This window comes from Falco peregrinus, chromosome 2 (assembly GCF_023634155.1).
Source record: "Falco peregrinus isolate bFalPer1 chromosome 2, bFalPer1.pri, whole genome shotgun sequence".
NCBI classification, from domain to species: Eukaryota; Metazoa; Chordata; class Aves; order Falconiformes; family Falconidae; genus Falco; species Falco peregrinus.
Window position 1 is genome coordinate 114056407 of NC_073722.1, and position 20421 is coordinate 114076827.

The 20421-nt window shown below is 41.8% G+C and overlaps 1 protein-coding gene across 1 annotated transcript in view; it reads left to right on the forward strand.

Annotated features, from left to right (window-relative positions):
* The first annotated feature begins 761 nt into the window (after positions 1 to 761).
* SEC14L1 (SEC14 like lipid binding 1) overlaps positions 762 to 20421 on the forward strand; it is a 41995-nt gene continuing 22335 nt past the window's right edge. The window contains exons 1-2 of the mRNA XM_055795204.1: positions 762 to 891; positions 2296 to 2386. Of these exons, the coding sequence (XP_055651179.1) occupies positions 2324 to 2386 (63 nt within the window). The 5' untranslated portion in view covers positions 762 to 891; positions 2296 to 2323. The remainder of the gene's footprint in view (positions 892 to 2295; positions 2387 to 20421) is intronic.

A 20421-nucleotide genomic window follows, 5' to 3' on the forward strand; every position in this document is an offset into this window, starting at 1 on the left:
TAAGCAGGGTGACTGCTCACTACTAATGAAACCACAGAGTACTTCATCCCAGGAGACACTGCCTGTGATCCTGGGTGGCAGCTCTCCGCCCTGTCAGGAGAGGTAACCATGTCCCAGCCAGGCCTTTGGGGCAGCTTCTCTCCCGCGCTTGCTCCTTGCATCCCGGTGCCATCAGGGCGGCTGCCCTCCTCTGCGCTCACCTCAGCCCCAGCATGGCTCCCTAAACTCACCCCGTCTCCCACCCTACCCAGCACCCACCCCGAGCCCCTCAGGAGCCCCAGGCCCAGGCGGACCTGTGGCCTCTACTCCAGGAGGGCTCCATCTGCCAAAGCCCTGCACTGGGGGGAGCATGGAAGGGTTTAGGACCGAAGTGATGCTCAGTGAGGGGCTGAGGGAAGCGGTGCTGCCCACCCCGCAGGTCCGTGCTCCTCTATGAGGGGTGCGCGTGTATGAGGGGAGCGTGTGCCTGTGTGAGTCGTCTGTGTCTGAGGGGTGTCCGCGCCCGTATGACAGGCGCGGGTGCCTGTACGAGGGCCTGTCCGCTAGGTGCGCGTGCCCGGGCGAGCGCCATCCCCATGGCCGCGGCCCAGGGCTCGCCGCTCCCCGCACTGGGCATGCGCCGCGCCGCGCCGCACCGCCCCCCCCTCCCCCACCCGCCGGAACCAGCGCGCAGGCGCAGCGGCAGCGCGGGGAGACGGCGCCCGCCCTCGCCTCCCCGCCGCGCGGCCGCGCATGCGCAGCGCCTGGCCGGGGGCCAAGCTCCGCCCCCGCGCCCTGTCACCACTAACAACTGGCGGCGGCGGCCCCGCCCCTCCCCCGGCGGAACTGGCGGCGGCGCTGCCCCGTGCCGGCATGAGGCCAGAGCGCGGCCGGCCGTCGTGACGGGAGGCGGTAAGGGGCGCCGCGCCGGTACCTGCCCCCCCCCCTCCCCTCCCCTCCCCTCCCCTCCCCGTGCCCCGCCGCCCGCGCTTCCCCCTCCCTTCCCCCGGAGCCCCTTCGGCCCCGCCGCTGCTGTCCCCCGCAGCACCCTCCCCGCTGCCCTCAGCGCTGCCGGTGGGGGTGGGCGCAGAGAGGCGAGCGGCGCTCCCTGGGGTGTGGGGGCTAACGGCCCGCGGGACGGGGGCGGTCGGGCGCCCCGGGGCTGTTACAGGTGCCGGGCGGGCGGAGGCGGCGCGGGCCGGGCGGGCGGTGCGGGGAACGTTGAGTTTCTTTGTTGTGTAACTCTTTTTGTCCATGGATTAGGGGAGGTTTGCGGCTTTTTTTTTTTTTTTTTTTTTTGCTGATTCAGGTGTTTTTTGTAAATGCGGGGTAGTCATGGGTAAATTCCGCTCTTGAGCAGGCGGTCGGGTGAACTTTGTTGTGCCGCTGGCCGCGGAGCTGCCGTGCCCCGCTCCCGGAGCCGCTGACGGTGCCCCGCAGCGCTGCCGGTAACGCCAGAGCCCATTAAAAAACCCAATAAAACTAACTTATTGTAATAAACCCATTTCTCGCTAAAATGAGTCTGGCTGGCAGCCCGTGGTTGCGTCTGCCAGCGCTGCTGCCGGTGTTTTTCAATAGATGTGATGGCATTCGGGAGAGTTCGGGGCACACGCTGCCGGGGAGAGCAGCCACCGAGCCGGGGGGTCACCGTTCCGTTTTGCCGGGGAATGTTTTCTGGACGTCTGCTGGAATGTTTGTAGTTTCTCTTAAGTTTTTCTCCCCAGCGCTCTCTCAAGTTTCTCTCGCAAAACTCTTGATTAATTTGATTTGGAAACGATGAAGGAATGCCTGGTATCAGTGTGCTGTAGCGATCCATTTTTTTCTTTATTTCTAAAAGCAAGGTTTTTTTAGCACTTGGTATATTTTTTAACCTTTTTTGTTTTACTTTTTTTTTTTTAAGCCAGTCCCAATTCAGGATAACCTATTGGCAAGGCAACCCACTTCCCTTGCTGGGGGACTGGGCAACGCTTTTCTGCTTTTAGCTGGTGTGTGTCAGTGTTTGGTTCTCAGCCACGCAGGAAGCCTCACCATCCTGATGAAGAGTCATGAAAGGTGTTGAAGATTTGTTACTAAAGCTGGACTGAAAATGAGTTAATTAGGCATCGTCTTTGGAAGAAATGATAAGGCATTTCTGACAAAAATATACATAGCTTTTCTTAGATCCCATTGCATCTTCCCTCCAAAAAAGGTCATCAAAGAATCGTGAAGGATTTCCTGTAGAATTGCTAGCGTGGTACCATGCATGGAACAATTGTAAGAGAAGATTGAAAATGGCTTCCTACACTTGACAGATGGCTTTAAAAATTTCTTTTTCAGGTTTGAGTTGATCTTACGAACTGCAGCTATGGTACAGAAGTATCAATCCCCCGTACGGGTGTATAAACACCCTTTTGAGTTAATTATGGCTGTAAGTATTAATTTTTGCTGTAATTTCCTTCCTTGATGGTTACTGGCATCACTAAAGTACTTGGCCTGGTTTGATAAGTACTGTGGAACGTACAAATCTGAAACAATATACAAAATGAGAGGCATTATGTTTTAATGATGGCTTCTCTACCTGATGGGTTTTTTTGCAGAATGTGTTCTCTCTTTCTCCCAAAGTTTAGATGTAGTTTATAGATTATTTTTTTTTTTAAGTTACAGCAAAAGTAGGCTTGAACCATACTTCCCAGCTGATTACTGGGGGTAGACTATTCTAGTATGGGAGAAAGCATCGAGGATGTCGTTTAGAAGGTTGTTGTTGTTATTCATCAGACTAGAGAGCACAGAGAAGACCATGAAAGCAAGGGTAAGCCTGAACAAAAGAGGAGAAAGCGTTTTGAGTGTTGGTAATATTCTGGGGGGCAGGGGGGAAGAAGACTGCTAGGGAGGGCAGAGATGAACAAAAAGCCTCTTGGGCGTGTGGTTGGCAATTTGTGTGCTAATGTTACAAATAGTAACAACAAAATCCTAATTGGGCTCACTTTTCTTTCCCTCTTCCCCACCCCCCCCTGCCCTCTTATTTTTTCTTTTAAAAAACAGAAAGGAAGTAGGTATTTGAGATTTCTAAATATATTCAGCCAAAATGACAACTGTGTGGTTCTCGTGAGTTAGGAAGACTAGTTGAGGAGAGCAATCAGGTCAGCTACCTGATAAAATCAGTTAAAACTAAGTAATAATCTAAATAGTAATTGTTTTGTTTCACTTTCTGAAAATGCTATGTTTAATGGCTTCAGAGGAGAGTTTTAATAGAGTTCATAGTGTAAATATTTGGGTAGATCACATGGCTTGGTGTGCAGAGTTCCTTACAGAAGTGATCCTTCACAGTCACAGGGCAAAAAAGGATTAGATCACTCTGCAGGGAATACCTCCGTTTCTTTTTGTCTTATTTCTAAAGCTGCCTCCAGTATTACATGCACAGGTCTTGGTCTTGTGAACACTTCAAGGTGGAGAGTGGTTACTTTCATGAGTGGTGAAGAATCTGACTGTGATGCATTTAAGGTTTTTTAGGATTTTACCACACTCTGACAGGTAGGGTTCAGATGGTTTCCACTTTACATTTGGTTCTGCGTCTAACTAGCTTTCAGTGAAGTATACTGATTGTTAGATCAGTCAACCAAAATGAGTTTCTTTGACAAAATTCTTTGGCTGTTTGCTGAACTGACAAGTCTTTACCTTGCTGTTGAATTGAAGGCAAAAATTCTTCTTTCAAGTTATTTCTTTAAGGGTATTTTGATTCAAAGTGCTGACATGAGGATTTTTTGCAATGCTTTATTGGGTTTAATTAGAAATACTTCTGACTATTAATAACTTTGAGTTCTCAAACTGTGTCTTGGCAATAACATTTGAAGAATAATTTTTAACAAATATTAAGTCTTTTCTTACATGAATGCTTTTCTCCTTTGCAGAGGAAGAGGCTATACTGTCTATGCAACTAGGATAAAACAATAGCTGAAAAATTAAAACAGTGAACTAAGAGGAGAAGAATCTTTATAAAAAGAAACAGCTGAACAGGATGCTTTTAGACTGGAAGTTTAGATTAGCAATAACACATATGATTTATTTAATCTTTGTCAAGGCAGTGAGTTACCACTTGCACTTGTTCAGAATGTGATCATTGGATGAACCTCCTTCTCCTGCCATGTTGCTTCTGTTACTGGTTTTTTAAACCATGTAAAATTCCTCATGGTGACTTATCAAAACTGTTCATGCATTTTCTGAAGTATGTAGAAGAGTACCTCCATAAACCAAATTCTTTAAAGAATATAAACAGTATAGGATAGTTTGAAACTTTTTGTTTCTGTTTTCCCCTGATTGAATAGCGATTGCCTAAGTTGATGAAGTATTTCTGGAAGGAATATTCCTGTCAAATTTTGTGCTCACTAAAGTGGAAGTACTATGTAGCATATTCCTAACAAAAAAGTGCTATAATGTTATTTTAACGGTGCCAGCAGCTCATCTGAAATGAGGAACACATGCTGGTATATACCAAGCTTGAATTTAAAGCACTCAACAAATGACTGTAACACTATGCATTTTATTTGATTTTTCTCTATCCCTCTCTTTTATTTGCACCCAGCCTTTGAGAATATGCGTCCTCAAATAGAGATTTAAACCCACACACCAGAGACACTCAGCTGTCAGTAAAAAGCCTCTTGAAGAAACCTTTGGCCAATGTGGCAGTGTTCTTTATTATGAATTGGGTAAAAAAAAAAAAATTAAAAAAAAAATCACTGTTTCTAGCCTGGATCTTGTTGTGTGGGATCTCATCTTTGTCTTAAGGTGCTGAGTACTTTAAAAAAATTTATTTGGAAAATTGTTCTCCCTTCCCTGCAAGTTTCACAGAACTGGAGGTAATTCCACTCTATAGAGTAATAATGAAGATCAGTGTCAGTGAAGCCCACGTGGACTGTAAAGATTTCCTGGATGATACATGTTCCAATTACAAATTGGAACTCATTAAGTCAAACTAATATTTAGCTTTCAGGCAGAAAAATCAGCATAAAATTCTTTTCTACAAGCAACTGAGTGAATGCCAGTTGCAGAATGGGTCATTTACACTACAGATTTCCTATATGCCCACATTTCCTTTCCTGGGTTTCAAAGAGGTACTTGAGGAAGAATAAAGTACAATCAGCATTCCATTCATGCTGCCCTAGTGTGTTTTGAGAGAACTTTTTTCTCTCTGTGAGGGCTGAGTGCAGCTTTATTAAGACAAAAAAATGGATTTAATTCCACTGTGATCTAAACCAAGGTTGACAAGACAAGTGTTTTGCAGGCAATTATGATATAAAGACTTTTAAAATAGACACAGTGAAAATTCTTTTTCTAAGTTGAACTGGTGTTGAAAATAAGTTTCTGTTATGCTCCTCCACTGAAATCCAAAAATCATCTGTTGAACTCTTAATGTATCTCTATGACAATGTACTTGAAGGCACAACCCCTTATCTTTCAAGTCAGCGAGAGAATTGGTGAAGTACTGTTAATGCAGAGTCAGGAGGTCCATTGCTGATGCTTCTTGCCTGCCCTTGTCAGTAAAGGCAAGCTACATGAAATCTAATATGTTACTTGCCTTGAAGATTTCCTTGTACTAGCAAATCGCGTGTTCCAGGCGATACTGTAAGTTGCTTTAAAAACAGTAAGAACTGCATGCAAATATTTTAATGAAACTGTCTTCTGAACTTGAAAAGATTCTAGAATCATAGGCTCCAAATTACTGCATTTTGGTCTGACACGCCTATCACAGGCAACAGATTTCGCCAAATGGTTACCAATGCTGACATGGTGCCTTCTGGCTGCTCTGTCACACATCTGTCATAATCAACTTCTTGAAAACGGTGTATATATATATTAAAAAAAGCAACAACCAAAGAAACCAAAACAACAACTTGCACAGCTGTTTAGCAGACTGAATAGAATCTTTCCTCATTTTTCCTCCTGTTCATGTTGAAGTTTACGTAATGCTGGAAGCAGCTGAGATCTAGAAAAGTGACTGTTTACTTAGAATTGCTTGTCAAGTTACCAAGGTTTGATATATTGGAGAAAAACTGAGAAGCTGCTTTTATAAAACTTTTAAAGATTATAGATTCAATTTTTTATTTTAGCTTAAAGAGGTCTACATTTAAATTAACATAGGGACTCTGCTGAATAAGTAGTTTTTAGTGTTAAAAGGCAGTTAAGAACTTGAATCTTTCTTAACACACATGAGGCTAAAATTAACTTTGGAGACTCACAGCTCATTTTCAGTCTTGACATGCATTAGAAAATGTCCCTTGAGTTTAATTTCCAAAGTAAATTTAAATAATGAATAATCAGCTACTATGGCATTCCAAGAGTGGAATTTATGCAAACTGAAAATAAGTACGATTTTTTTGGGAAAAAAACCACATTGAATTGAACCATTGACCAGAGGGGTCTTTTGTAGTTTCTGGAAGCTCTGTGGAAAATCTATTGCTTTTCAGCCCATTTAGAAAATGTCCTATTTACAGCCACAAATTAGCTTCAGAAATACATATGAATAGTAACGTGACTGAACACAGCAAGTGTGCTCTGAACCTGTCCTGTTACATTTAGTCACATTGATGTAAGTTTTAAGAACTTGTGGCTTTGTGAAAATGACTGTTTTTCAAATCTGCCAGTGACAGGAGGCAGACTTTCAAAGGTATTTTGCAGTCTTTTGAATACCTAAAATAATGTTTCCACTTTGTTAAAGTTCCTGGCATTTGTCAGCTTCCACTGGTGCCAAAGTATGAAGAGAAGTCTGTAAGTAAATTAGTCATCACTGTCAGGAGCTTGCAGTTGTGGAAAAATGCATTTAATTTTTATTTTAAAGTCAAAATTGCAATTAATCTTGTGCTGCCTTGACGCTGGAGACTACTTCCTTCCAAGCTATGTATTTTCATCAAAATACTTACAAAAAAAAAAAATTGGTCTCCTGTTTTCCCTTTGTTTTGGTGGAATATCTAAAGTATAAATCTTTCTCAGTAAGTACAATGTGTAGTGCCTTTTTCCTTACAATATAATTTTAATGGTTCAGATTTGCTGCATGTGGACAGCAGGCTGCCTGGCTTGCTTTGGTTTTATAGATCTGAAAAAAATAAGCATTTAAGGTAATGCTTAATTCTCTGTGAATGAAACTATCCCTAAATTACAGGAAAGTAATAAGATTGTAGATGGCATGAATATGCTTCAATGATAGAGTAGATTAGAAAAAAATTACGTTTTTCCAGATGGAAAAATCAAAGTATAATCCCTTGATCTAGATTGTAATGAGTTTCCTGATCAGGCAGTACATCATCTTCATTGTAAAGGTTATTACTTTAAAATGTCATTTAGAAAGAATAACTCTATCAAGTGTCACACCTGCTCATAAATCCCTACAGTTTTTATTCCTTCTATAGTCTCATTTTCTTTCTCTTGGAAAAAATGCATTCCACACACCATGTGGAGAGGTGCTGAGAGGCCAGGGAGAAAAAGAAGACATTCCCCATTTTGAAAGCACAGAGTAGGCTTTAAATGTATAGAGAAGTAATTTATTCCCTTGGCACGGTACACCTTCTTGAGGATTTGTCTTGGATGCTTAAAGCCTGGGGAAGGGAGCAAACAGTGTCCGCTGCCGAGCCTGCTCAGCTGTTCTCCCTTTTGCTGCGTGACTCCCAGGCTCTCATCTCCTTTGCTTCCTGTCTTTGTTGAAAATTCAGGCTTATTTACTGATGGAAACGTGTTGGTAAAACTGCAGTGGAACAGTGTTTGTATGGATTTTCTGGCGAATTTTTGACCAATTGTTTGGAATGAGCCGTGGTTAACAAATGTAAGAGTTAAGCTGAGCACTAGGGAAAAATGTTGACTTAGCAGCCTGCTTACTGTGCAATTCACTTGTTGTTTCATGGCCTGCTTAGATATTTCCATGGCTAGCTGTTTCCTGTTTTTTTTCTGTGGGCAAACACATGACCTGACTGTAGCTGACAGCTGCAGTTCTCTTCTTCACCAAATGCTTTTAGTGAGTTTTTTTAACAAGTCTTTTACACTTTAAAAGCTAAACTACCACTACTGTCAAACTGTGAAAGGTGTCAATAGAAGAAAAAAAAAGTAGCAAACCCATTTTTGTTGCTTTGTTCTGAAAGCACTCCAAGCTTTTAACGCTTTGCAGTTGTTTTAGCTCTGAGGCTGGTGCGCAGTGCTGCACTAGGGTCTGTTTATCAGCCAAGTGACATTGCCTTTGAGCGAAAACTCTTAAACATGTGGGAACCTGGCAGAAAGGAAGTGGTTAACACGCTCTGCAGAGTCCTAGACACTCATGATATTCAGTTACGATCTGGAAAAGGTATATAACTTCATGCCCGTAGTTTAACTTGTGGTTAGCCATTAAGATGTATGTGTAAGAACCTTCAAACCCTGCCCCCCTCTACCCCTGTGGGAAAGAGATACGATGTATTTTTTTTTGTCAATTATAAAAACATGTCCAATGAGAAGCCAGGAGTTGGAGATCAGAGACCTCAGCTGTGTGTCGTGTGAGGCGTTTCTGTATAGTATGGCCACTGTGTGCACCTCCAGCTCGAGCGATCGGCACGTCCTGTTCATGCGGAGTTCTTGCTGCTCTTGCAGCAGAACGTTTGAGCAGCTCTGCCAACAAGCACACCACGAAAGGGGGAGTAGAAGGAGAGCCTGAGGGATTGGAGGCACCCCCTGAGGGCTTTCCATAAAGCGTGCGTTCACTCGAGAGTCCACACTTTGAAAGAACACGGAACTGAGGGGTATTCGTTGTAACCAAGACTGGTTTTGCTTTGCACTTGGTTTGAGTTCAGTTCTTTTCTAGAAGGAGGGCAGCAATGTGATCTTAAAACTGTTGCGCTCTGAATATAGAATGACTCTTCTGAGATTTTGCATGGAAATCTCTTAATTAGCTCAAGTTAAAATTAATTACAGGTTAGTCTTAAATGGTCTATTTTCTTTTCTCCCAAGTGAATGTCTTCCAATTTTTCATGTAGTTTAAAACTACTGTGTATATATTCTAAATGAAGAACTAGGCTGTTAAGCTGAATTATTAACTTTTTATCTCATTTCTGTGCTGTAGTTAAGACAGGTCAGGTTAAGTAATGTTAAGTAAGGCCTATTACAGGTAATATAATTCAGCTTTCTCACAGTCGATTCACATGCAGCTGGCTTCAGTTGTTATCGGTGATGTCTGAGGTGAGAGTCATGCCAGGGACCATGCTGGTGGCAGCATGGCTGGAAGCTTGTGTTGGAAGGACCGGCTGGCATCCTCTGGGCTCCACTGCGGTGTGGGGCAGCGTTGCCAAAAGAGTACAAGCAAGCAATGAGCCATCAAAATTTGAGATCAAGTCTCAAGGTCTTGGCTGTCCCCTGCATTGCTTTTGCTTGAGCAGTGCTGATTTCAGCCCTATCCACAGAGGTTTTCAGCTTGTGGTTCATGGGCTCTGTCTTCTAAGGGGCAGAGAAACATCACCAACTGTGTGGTTTCCCATTACAGTAAAGCTGGTGTACCAGCTCGCTCTTGTTGCTTTCTTGCAAAGACACGTTTCATCAGCAAGCCAATTTAGGGAGATAGGCTGGTCAAAAGCTGTCTTGGAAAGAAGGGAAAATAAATACCTTGTTAGCTTGGTTTCCTCACCAGGCTCGCTTCAGGCTGGTGAGCACCCATGTGGGAGCAGGTGCTCATCCCCTCCTGTGCTGTTAGCAAGCTGATGGCAGCTGGCCACAAGAAAGAAAGCAAGTCAGCAGGGCATTTGTTGGTACATGTTGCCCTGTGGGAGCCCTTGATTCTATGGGGAAATAATTAGGGATCTGCAGTTTGAAAAATGCCAAAGCCCGTTGCTGTAACAGTAAATGAAGGGCCCATTAGATACTTGATTCAGCAGTCTTCAGGCCTGGTAGCAGGGTAAAGTATTTTTTGCTTAAATTGTGCTTAATTGCTTGGAGTTGTGGGTTCTGTGAGTTGCTTTTGCAGAAAGGGGAATCTGTCCTTTTTTTTTTTTTTAGAAAAATGAAAGAAAATATACAATCTAATGGTGGGGTGGTATGTGAGCTGACTGGTTGGCTTTCTTGCTTTGTATTCAGATTTGAACATTTTCGGTCTTGGATTCCTCTTGGGTTTTACTTTATGATAATTAGGTTTGGGGACTATATATCAATAAATCTGAAAATAAAAATAGCATAGGGCTGTTGAAACCTGACAGCTTTAACTCTGGCGACAGCAGAGTGATCGTGGGAGGGAGCAAAGAGAAGCTACCTTGTATTAAAAACAAATTTTTAAACTGCTTTAGTTCTTGATTATGTATGTTTGGGTTCTCTTAAATTAGCATTCCAAGACTTTGTCACAGTCAGATTTATGAAGTTAAATATCTTAAGTCTGTAGAGTTATGTACAGTTTGGATTGCTTGTTGGATAATTACATCTGTTTTCATTCTGATGTTATTTATATTCTCAGAACTTGAGTATAGATGCTTTTTGAAACGTGCAGATCACTAACAGTTCAAAACTACATTGCAAACCTCTCAACATTTCAGTATCTCTGTGACTGGTAACTTTCTGCCTTGCCTACTGCTGCTGTGACATTATATCATATTGCTTGGATAATAATAGATCTCATTTTGTGAAAATGTCTGTTTCTCTAGTGATGGTCAGGATGGCGATGTGTCATTTATATTTGTTTATGCCACCACAGAAGGGGAACAGTTAGTTTCCTGATGAGAGCACTTCCTTTCTCAAGTGCATTGTCTCTTCATTTAGTGTAAAATATGAATGCTATAGCTGTTAAGGCCAGTTCAGGAACATCAGTCAGCAGAATCCTTTCCAGAGGATGTTTTTTTTCTGGCTGTTTCATTCAGTGTGTAAATTATACTACTTAATTTGCAAAGCTCTCTCTTTGCTGTGCAATTCATTGGCCTGTGGATAAATTCTTCATTACTGAATTCAGGGCTCTATAAAATTACTTATTTCTATTGAAGTGTTTCATGGTCTGCATGGTGCAGCCACTGATGTTGTAACAAACAGAATTTAAAGCAATTTCACTTGAACCTTGTTTGTTCTGTGTTGACTAAACTTGCTTTTGTTTGCCTTTCTTTGCTGTAAAGGAGGGTAAAGAACAAAGAACTGATTGTCTATAATCTATGATTTTAATTGCCTTTTAGGAAAGAAAGGAATCTTGGCTGTTCCTCTATTAATTGGCTTATCTTTTGAAGCTAGGTAGTATCTTTCTGTTTGTATTTTATTGGGGAACAGGGTTTGGGATGCAGAAGTTGTACCACCTTAACATACCAGTGATGCATCTAGCAGTGGTATTACCTGATTGAGTGCTTAATGATGTATTTGGATGTGGGAAAATGGATTGTGTTCTGTCTCTTAATGAGAACAGTGCTGATGCCCATCTAGCTAGTGTGCTATGTATCTGGCAGTGGCCAAGGGCAGTATCTGCCTCCAGGGAAGAGGATAAGAATGATAACACCATACTGTAACACTCTCGGGATACTCATCCTACAGTGATGTGTCTTGACAGCCCTTCTGGTCCAGAATGTGCCCGTTGTCTATAATAGCACCGCGTGCACTTACTTTCTTGTGCCTGCCCAATTCCTTTCTGGAGCCAAGCAAACTCTTATCGTGACACCCTCCAGCAGGAGTTTGTGCTTCATGACACGCTCTGTCAAAAGATGTATCCTTTATGTAGAGCCTGGCTCCTGCTCGCTCAGCTTCACACCACCTGCTTCTTGTGTTGGAAGAGGCATTCAGACTCTGCTCACATTCTTCATGCTGCTTGCCATTTTAGATCTGTAAGATATCTCCCTCAGTTTTTAAATCAGTCTTTTTCATGGAGGCTTAGTCAGTTTAATAGTTTATGGTTCCATAGGAACATAGGAACCACTGTTAATCTTCCACCATCAATTTCTAGCCTTTTTGAGACTCTCCTGATAAATCAGACATGTATGTAAGGTTAAGATTTTTTTTTTGGTAAATGTTACATGTAACTTCCTAGCTTAAGAGGTAAATTGTCTGCAGGCCCCAGATCCTATCATGCTGTGTTTTGATGATATTCCATTGATATTAGTGAATGGTCAAGATGTAATTGATGTGCTTAAAATTTAATTGGTTTGCTTAATGGAGTACAGCTGCTGTCTGTGGAAGCTGGTGTTTTGCTGGTCCAAAAGCCAAACTGAGACCTTTACGATTGAGCCATGCTACTTACTTTGAATTATGCCCTTTTGGCAGAGCTTTCTTTACTGTACTGATTATACTGTTGGTAGAGTGAAATCACTCTTACAGTGCTTGTTGGAGGCCAGGTGCCTCTGGGCCAAATGAAAACCTGGTGGGTGCAGTTTGAGACAATGAAGTCAAACCTGTTTCACTGAACCTCCATGGCAGGGGTGATCTAGATGGAGATCAGGAGACCGTTTCTTGTGGTACTAGAGTCTTTGACCTTTCAGGCAATGGTTTAATGACAAATTCTGAGGCTACGCCGACTGTAGCTATAGTCATCCTTTCTTTCCCCACTCCTAACTTAGTTTTTGTCGACACAGTAATAATTTTATTTAAACTACTGTAATATCTTCCAGATGTTAAACATGTTTTAACAGACCTGCTTATTTAAAGTGTCTGTGATTCTAAGACCAAAAAAGTGACAAATACCAGTTGTAGGACTTGTAAAAGTGAGACTTAAGCATGGAACAGTAGAGCAGTAAGGAATATTTAACTATTCCAAAAATAGATCCTCAGTGGACATAGTAGGATTGCAGCTGAATTTTAAAGTAAAACTGGCTGCAGAAGAACCAGACCTGCAGTTTTGTTCACTGGAAAGGAATGGAGAACCTAAGTACCAAATTCTGCTTTCAGTGTGACAGTATCCTGTGCACTTGAGATGCCTGTTAGCAATGCAGAACATAGTTGTCACTGTTCAGCTGCTATAAGACAAGTAGTGGTTACTTACAAGCAATGGGAAGGCAACCTTTATGGTTTATAGTCATTCTGATATGCGTATCTTAAATTTCAATGAAAGATATGTTCCTGTGTTGTGTAAAGGTTTACGTATTGCCATTGTTGCAGAGAAATAGGAAGTGCTTGATAATAGCTCACATTCCTCAGTAATCAGGTCAGTCTCCAAGCATTTAAGCTTTCACTGGCCTGTTGCCAGCCTTTACTGTGATGCTCTTTTGGAGGTCAGCCTCTTCTCCATAGTACTTTGACCTTGAGCCAAAACAGTCATGTCCTGTGCAATTGGGGTCAGAAGCCAAGCTTCCTATCCTAGAAACTACTGAAGTTGACTCTAATTGCAGGGCACGTTCTGTCAAACAAGGCACTGTGCTTAGAGCTATGCGGCTTCTGGGCCAGAACTGATTTCCATCTGTCTTGCTTGGAACATGGGCAGAGCAAACACTCATTTTCTCTGTAGAACATAGTTTTGCACATGTGCGTAATATATACAAGTTAAAGTGGAATTGCAAGTTAATCTGATATTGCTGTTGCCCCCACTGAGCCAGCTAAGCTCTGCATACACTGAGAAGCAACTTATAGCAGCACGGCTATAAATTCTGTCCTTGGTGTTCCACCTTCAACATAGACCAGAGCAGAGTAATGTGAGTTGCTTTTTTTTTTTCCTAAGCAGCAATTTGATATTGGTCTTCCAGTCACAAGCCAGCCTAACCTGAGTGATCAGGCTTTCCTAGCTTACTCCAAAGGGAAGGAAGATTGGAATTATTTTATTTACATTCAGTATGTTTGCGATTCCCGTTCTTAATCTTTTTTTTTTCCATGAGGGAGGCGTGTAACTTGCTCAACTCCTCTATTCTAGCTTCTCGTTTAGAGATTCATGTCTCAAGATTGTGCAGAGGTTGCAGTTGAAGTTAGCCTTGCTCACTCTTTAGCGCTGGAGTGGCGGTATGCTTTTGGCTCTTTTAGGCTCTCTGACCTTCTTGAAGGGAGGAAAAGAATTATTGATCCTCTTGTGGGTATCTGGAAGGCAAGCAGGTGTAACTCTATACTCTTACACTGGCTATCCACTTTCTCAAATCCCTGCCTGGTCATTCATTTGTTCTCTGAAGAGGGACATTCATTCAGGCTCCCATGCAAGAATCAAATATTACACAGTTCCAGCTGTGCAAATTTATTTAAGCAAACCACAAATGACTTGTATCTCTTTTACAGAAACCACTCTTCCAATTAAAGTATTGTTGAGACATGCCTGTGGTCATTAAAGATCATCTTTTACAGATAAAAGGTGGAATGTTAGCCCTTGTCTTCAGGTCAAGTTCTTTATCCCAAAACTGTTTTGCCTCCTGAGTCAGTATACCTCTTGCCACCAGGAGTATGAATAAAGTTGCATTAAGTCATTGAAGAGTTTACTTTTTATCTGGAAGAAGATTGCATCTCTGCACATTACAAAATGGTTCTTGGGTGGTTAAGAGCCAGTGCTCTTCCAGTTTCATGACATGCAGCTGTATGCAACAATCAGGCCACTATCGTTTTGCTAGTAAAGCTTCCCTGTGCGATCACTCTTCTGAAATGAAAATGCCCAGCTATTGAATAATATCCATGAGGGAAGGGTACGCTGATGGGGATAAAGTAGTGATCTGTATAGAAAGAGCCTACGTGGGCAGCTTGACTGGTCACATCCCTTGTGAGAATAGAGGCTTCTCTGTCTGGCTATCCCTTCCAGTGCAGGAAAGCACAGGCTCTTTGCTTGGTCTGGTAAGTTGGTTGCCACAGTTGCATAACTCAATAGTGAATTACCAGTAAAATTCCACTTATGTGGAAGATTGCTTCATAGACTGCTTTGCATCTCCTGCTTTATTTATAAGGTCTAAATTATTTTAATGAAATATTAAAATAGTAAAGTAACGTTATTCATGCTTGAAAACACTGGACACCAAAGCTGAGATTCACTAGCTCGGTACCTTACATATTCATGTTCCAATACAGAGGAAGTTTGCTTCAGACCTTCCTGTCCCCTAGTAACTCCTTGATCCTCCTTTTTGCCTTTCTTCTATCTCCTACCTTGCTTTTGGTTTTACACAGTCTTAAGAAAATATGGTGAGCTTTCTTTTAGTATAACTCAAACTTACCAAGAATGATTTATGAGTATGTGTTATCAAGTATTACCTTGGATAAGCTTAGAGTTGTACTGATACTTAGTTGTAGGTGCTATCTAAATAGAGCATCCTTTCAATAAGTTGCCTGTGAAATGCTTTTGATTTTTGGTTTGTATGCTAGTAGAAAATTGAGCACTTGGTTCACACATACATTCACAGGGAATGTAAGCTAAAATTCTGAAATGTGTGTGAACTTTTAAAATTACTACAAGGAAAATGGACTACTTTTTCCCAGAAATTGTTACTAACTTCTTGACGTTGCTTGATGTTGTCTATAACTTTTAATAGCAGTAGAAGATAATTAGTTCTAAATCCTGTTAATGAAAGTGACACTAATGCATAATCCTATCTGGTCAATGCATACTTAGCATGAATTTCTCCAGAATACTCTCTGCAACAGCTGCTTTGAGGTATACTTGTTGCAAACAGTATCCTGTGATTGACAGCTCAGATAATATCCCAAAGTGCATGTAGTTCAGGGTGGTGATTTGTGTAGTAATTTTGATATCTGTAGGACTCTTGATGGCATCCCTGCATGGTGGCATCAAGGGAAAGAAGTTTAAGCACAAGCAAGGCAAACTGATTTTTGAAACTGGTACTGAAGTTTTAGTGTATGCTGTAGATGCTGTGAGGAAACAGATTGAAGATCTGTCCAGTTTAAGTGACTGCTTTTACAAACGACCTGGATGATCTAATGAACAGTGCGCTTGCTAAGTTTTCAGTGGTGGGCTTGGCAGTGCTGGGTTAATGGTTGCACTTGATCATCGTAAAGGTCTTTTCCAACCTAAATGATTCTATGATTCTGATTTGGGAGTGCATTACACCTCACAGGGACCCAAAGCTAAAGAACTAGCCTGCAGGGTAGCTAGGGCTCTTTATGCATTTAGTCTATATTTGGAATGTACTTAAAGCAATAGTCATCAACACTGTAACCATGGAAATGCTGCCTGAACTAAAGAGATGAACAAAAACGCCAGTATTTGTGTGTTTGTGCTATTACATTCACATAAGTGCTTTGTAGCAGTGTTACCACATGAACGGTCCTGTTGTCAGAAATCCAGGGTGGTGTGTGATGTGCTGTATAAGCAGCACTTTGGCTGCAAGATATTGAGTGTACAGTTATGTTTATAATACAGTTTCAGTGGTATTTCATGATTTTTGTGATTGGCAGCGTGTATAAACTATTGCTGTGCCTAAAATCTGACATGAAGCTAGCTGTGCCTTTTATACTGCATAAGACTTCAAAGAGATTAAATAGGTGTGAAGAAGCCTGGACTCTGTATGTGGGCCTGGAGATAAGCATTGATACTTCCCCTTAGGTGTGACGGGGCTTTGTTCCTTGTCAAAAGCCACAGGGTCTCTGTTCTGAAAGGTGGTTTTGCTTCCCCTGTGTACATCTCATACGTGTTGGGGGTGACTGGTGGTTGCGCGCTGTTTGCAGTGATGGTGATCCAGAAGCAAACACAAAAAATTGTCTCTAAATTTTTATGACCTCAGAGTAACTTATTTGAAACAGCACAAGAATAGCTTCTCTGCTGTTTCCTGACTCCACAGAGATTTTAAATTTATTGAATCAAAGTCCTTCATACAACATTACGAAGTAGCTATTGAATGCCAGTTGAATCTGTATACTGGGTTATTTTGTTGTGGGCAATGTCCTCGTTGCTTTCAGCCACGTTCTGTTTCAGGAATTGGCAGAATGGATGTGAAGGTCAGAAGCTTTCTCACTGTGTTGCTAGGATTTGAGCAGCAAATTACTGTGCCTGCTTTGCATGTGGCATGCCTGTTAACCTCTTTGGTAGAACAAATAGGTATTGTTTATTCTGTGGTGAGATCCACAAGATGACTTTAACAGGTTTTCATTAGCTCTGTTCATACCATCTAGGAGTAGGGTATATTTGAAATGTGCAAGAAATATAACTGGGTACTTCAAAGTACTGTCGACTTCTGATACAGCTGAATGTAGGAACAGACAGAACAGTCTTGCTCTCTTACTCATACAAAGTATTGAAGCCTAAGGCTTTATATAGTTAAGGGGTGAATTTAAATGTATTGGAATAAATCTCTTCTCATTGTCCCTCTTTCTGTGTGGACATTGGCAAGGTATGAGTGGGTCACTCATAGCAGTGTGGAGTCTGAAATCCTTTTCAATGAAACCTGATCAGATCAAGAGGACTGCTTTAAACAAGCAGGAGCATCAAAAGAAGACAAGGAGTAGGGATTAAGCTCTTTGTACACCTAATAAAAACTTCCGCGCAGAACTCTTGAGTGACAGAGGAGCTGTCAGTGGCAAGAATTTAATGGTTTTGGTGAATGCCAGGGAAAGAAAAGTTTTCTTGCCTGCCTATGTTTATAGTTGGTTTCATTTCCCTCAACTCCTGGTTTCCGGGGGAGTTTCTCAGGAATTTCATTTCCATTCTACAAAAGGAGAGGTGAGCTGAGAAAGCTCAATTTACTGGCTTGACTAGCTTTCAAATGATTTTCTAGAGACAAGGATACTGTAAACAGCAAGTCATCTTAGCACTTCATACTCTAACAAGATCAAGTGAAGCCCTGGTGATGTTAATGAAGTGGTTTCTCTAGTGACCTTCAGCGTTGGTGAGGTTGTCTGGGCTGTTAGACCATAGGTTGTCTAACAACTGTGGGTAGGGAATACTTCGAGACCTGTGCAGGATTCAATAATGTCTATATGGTTGTAACGGATTCGGTGTGTTATTCTCTTGAATAATCAGCTGGATCCTTGATCTTCTGAATGAGGTGTAGACCTGGGCTATAAATCTGACCACCACTTCAGTGCAATATCATACATATGGCATTATAAGAATCTGAATATCATACTGCAATAAGTTCTTGAGCCACTGCTAACTTTTCTTCCCAGATAATCTACCTGAAAGCTCTGTTCACCATACTGAAGAACATCCAAGGTTGTTTTTCAAGCTTGCTTCTCTCACTGTTTGAGAAATTAATTAGCCTTCAATTACAATTCATGAACAGAATCTGTGCAGAGTAGATTCTTGTTAGTACTTGTCTCATAATTTGTGTAATAATGTGTTTGTGTGGTCTATATAAAAAAAACCAACCAAAAAAATTAGAACTTCAAAAAATAAAAAGTCGTCGTAGTTCAAGGATTTGCTGCATAATTATATAAAACTTTAACAGCCCCCTTTGTGAAAATTTTAGACAAACTGCATCATTGTGGCGCTTTAAAGCTGGGATGTATTCCCGCAAAGTAGAAGCAGTTGGGCCATTTTGGGCAATTGCTTGGAAATGCTTTACTTTAGTAGACTGTGTGAATAGTGCAAGTACTGCTTGTTGCCAGTGCTATAAGCTTGTGCTCTTAATACACTAATGATTGTTTCATCAGAAAGTCTTAGGTGAGTAGTACTTTTTACACTTGCATAGTAAAAAAGAACTTTTTTGCCTCTAAGATGAAGCAGGATGCTTGTCTTATTGATACTGATTTGTCTTACTGATTTTTCTGTGTAACTTATAGAAGGTTTATTTATTTGGTCTTCGGTATATGTAATGGTCATCATTAATACCTGAGGCCAAATTTCATCTTGTACCAGGGAGCAGAGTGTAAAGGCAATGTATCTTGTTCCTGACTTGTGCCACAACAGGGTAAAATGCTTTTGGACTTGGTAACAGAAGGAGGGTAGGAGAGGGACAAAGTAAAACAAGATCAGGATGCAGTTGCCAGTGTAGTAGAGTGTGATGGGGAGAAAGAGTTGTTGTGCGATTTTTTTTTTTAATTTTTTTTGCCTGTACTTTAGGGTAAGGGGCTACTCGCATTTGCCAGGTGAATGTCAGTAAGATCCCATTTTAAGAGATTTACCGGCATACACCCCACCACACAATGCAGCTGTCCCCTCAGAGCCATCTGCATGGCTGTCGGATTGAATGTTCTGCCAGTTCTTCTCTACTATTCATACCCTCCTGAAGTACAGCTCAGTTTGTAAAGGCTGGATTTTCCTCTTCAGTGAAATTCTGCTCTTCATAGAGTGGAAGGGGTTTTCCTGTTCCAAAATTAAAGTATTAAAATGAAGGTGTATTCAAATGCATGGCACCAGGATTTAGTTTTTTTAACAAAAGATGGAACACGGAGCCTTCCTTTTTAATAGATGCTCGCTGCCTACTTAATTTGTCTTGTTTCTTAAAATCTTTGAAGTGGCTCTCATTCAGGTGAAGGATTGTAATTTTTTTAAAACAGAAGGAAGGCATCCACACAACGTATTACCTGATGTACCTTCTGGTTGCTTAAATCCAGTTCAGTGATTAAGTTGTTACACAAACGTCTTTTGTTGGTCATGCTGTGATAGGCAGCAAGTTAACAACCACTGGTGAATCTTGCTGGAAAAGCTTTGGAGGAGCATATTGTGTTCTAGTTCTAATTCCAACCTTTTAAACACCTTTTAAAAGTAGAAATTGCAATGGAACCTTAAACTGTCTTTTTTTCCCCTTTTAAAATAAGTCATAGTGTTCTCTGCACTGTTAGGAATTGTAGTAGGGAAGGTCTCTTGCATCTAATACCCACTTTTACAAATACCGGTTGTGCAGTGGGTTATCATCCCAGTACTTTGAAAATTGGACTAGTCATATCTTGATAGCATAGACCAGGCCAAGATGTACAGACAAGTCAAAAATAAGGTGGTTTAAACTACCTCATATTTGTCAAGGACTAGAAGCATGGGTATAGAAAATTTGTGTCAGGTGATACACAGCCATAGGTCTGAACCTGCCCGGTCAGTGCTGGGTGGCCGTCTGTGGTGCCTACCAGCCTCGCGGGTAGTCCTGTGTAACTACAGCTGCCTCGGTCTTTTCCAGAGAGACAGCTCTCCGTACTGAGGCACTGCCAAGCAGCCTTTGTCTCCCAGCAATAAGAAAATAACTTCTCTCTTTGTAAATGAGAACATTTAATGAAGTGAAAACGCAGCGAAGAAAAAACCACTTAAGCCTGCTTTGAACAGGGCTGCTGTGGAGAGCCATATTGATGGGGGAGGGTAACTGCAAAAAAGCAAAGTTTAACTGTGCTGCTTGCAGGGCAGCTGGGGTCTGGCTTGTAGCAGTGAGGGTGTCCTGTCACAGACTGCTTGTCCTTCCCCAACAGGCTTCACAGGGATGCTCCTTTCCGAAGAGCTGCCTACCTGTACATTAAAGATGTTTTTTCTTTCCCACGCTGCAGTCCAGTTTACATGGCTACCTTACCAAAAAACTATTTCTAGAGCTCTTTGAGGTATATCCGCTCTGACCATCTGTTTTCTTCAACACACCGCACACACACACCCCCCGAGCTTATCACTAACACGTGAACTGGCATCCATGAGGCACACTGGCACTGAGATAGCATGCTTCTTTGTAGGCGTATAAT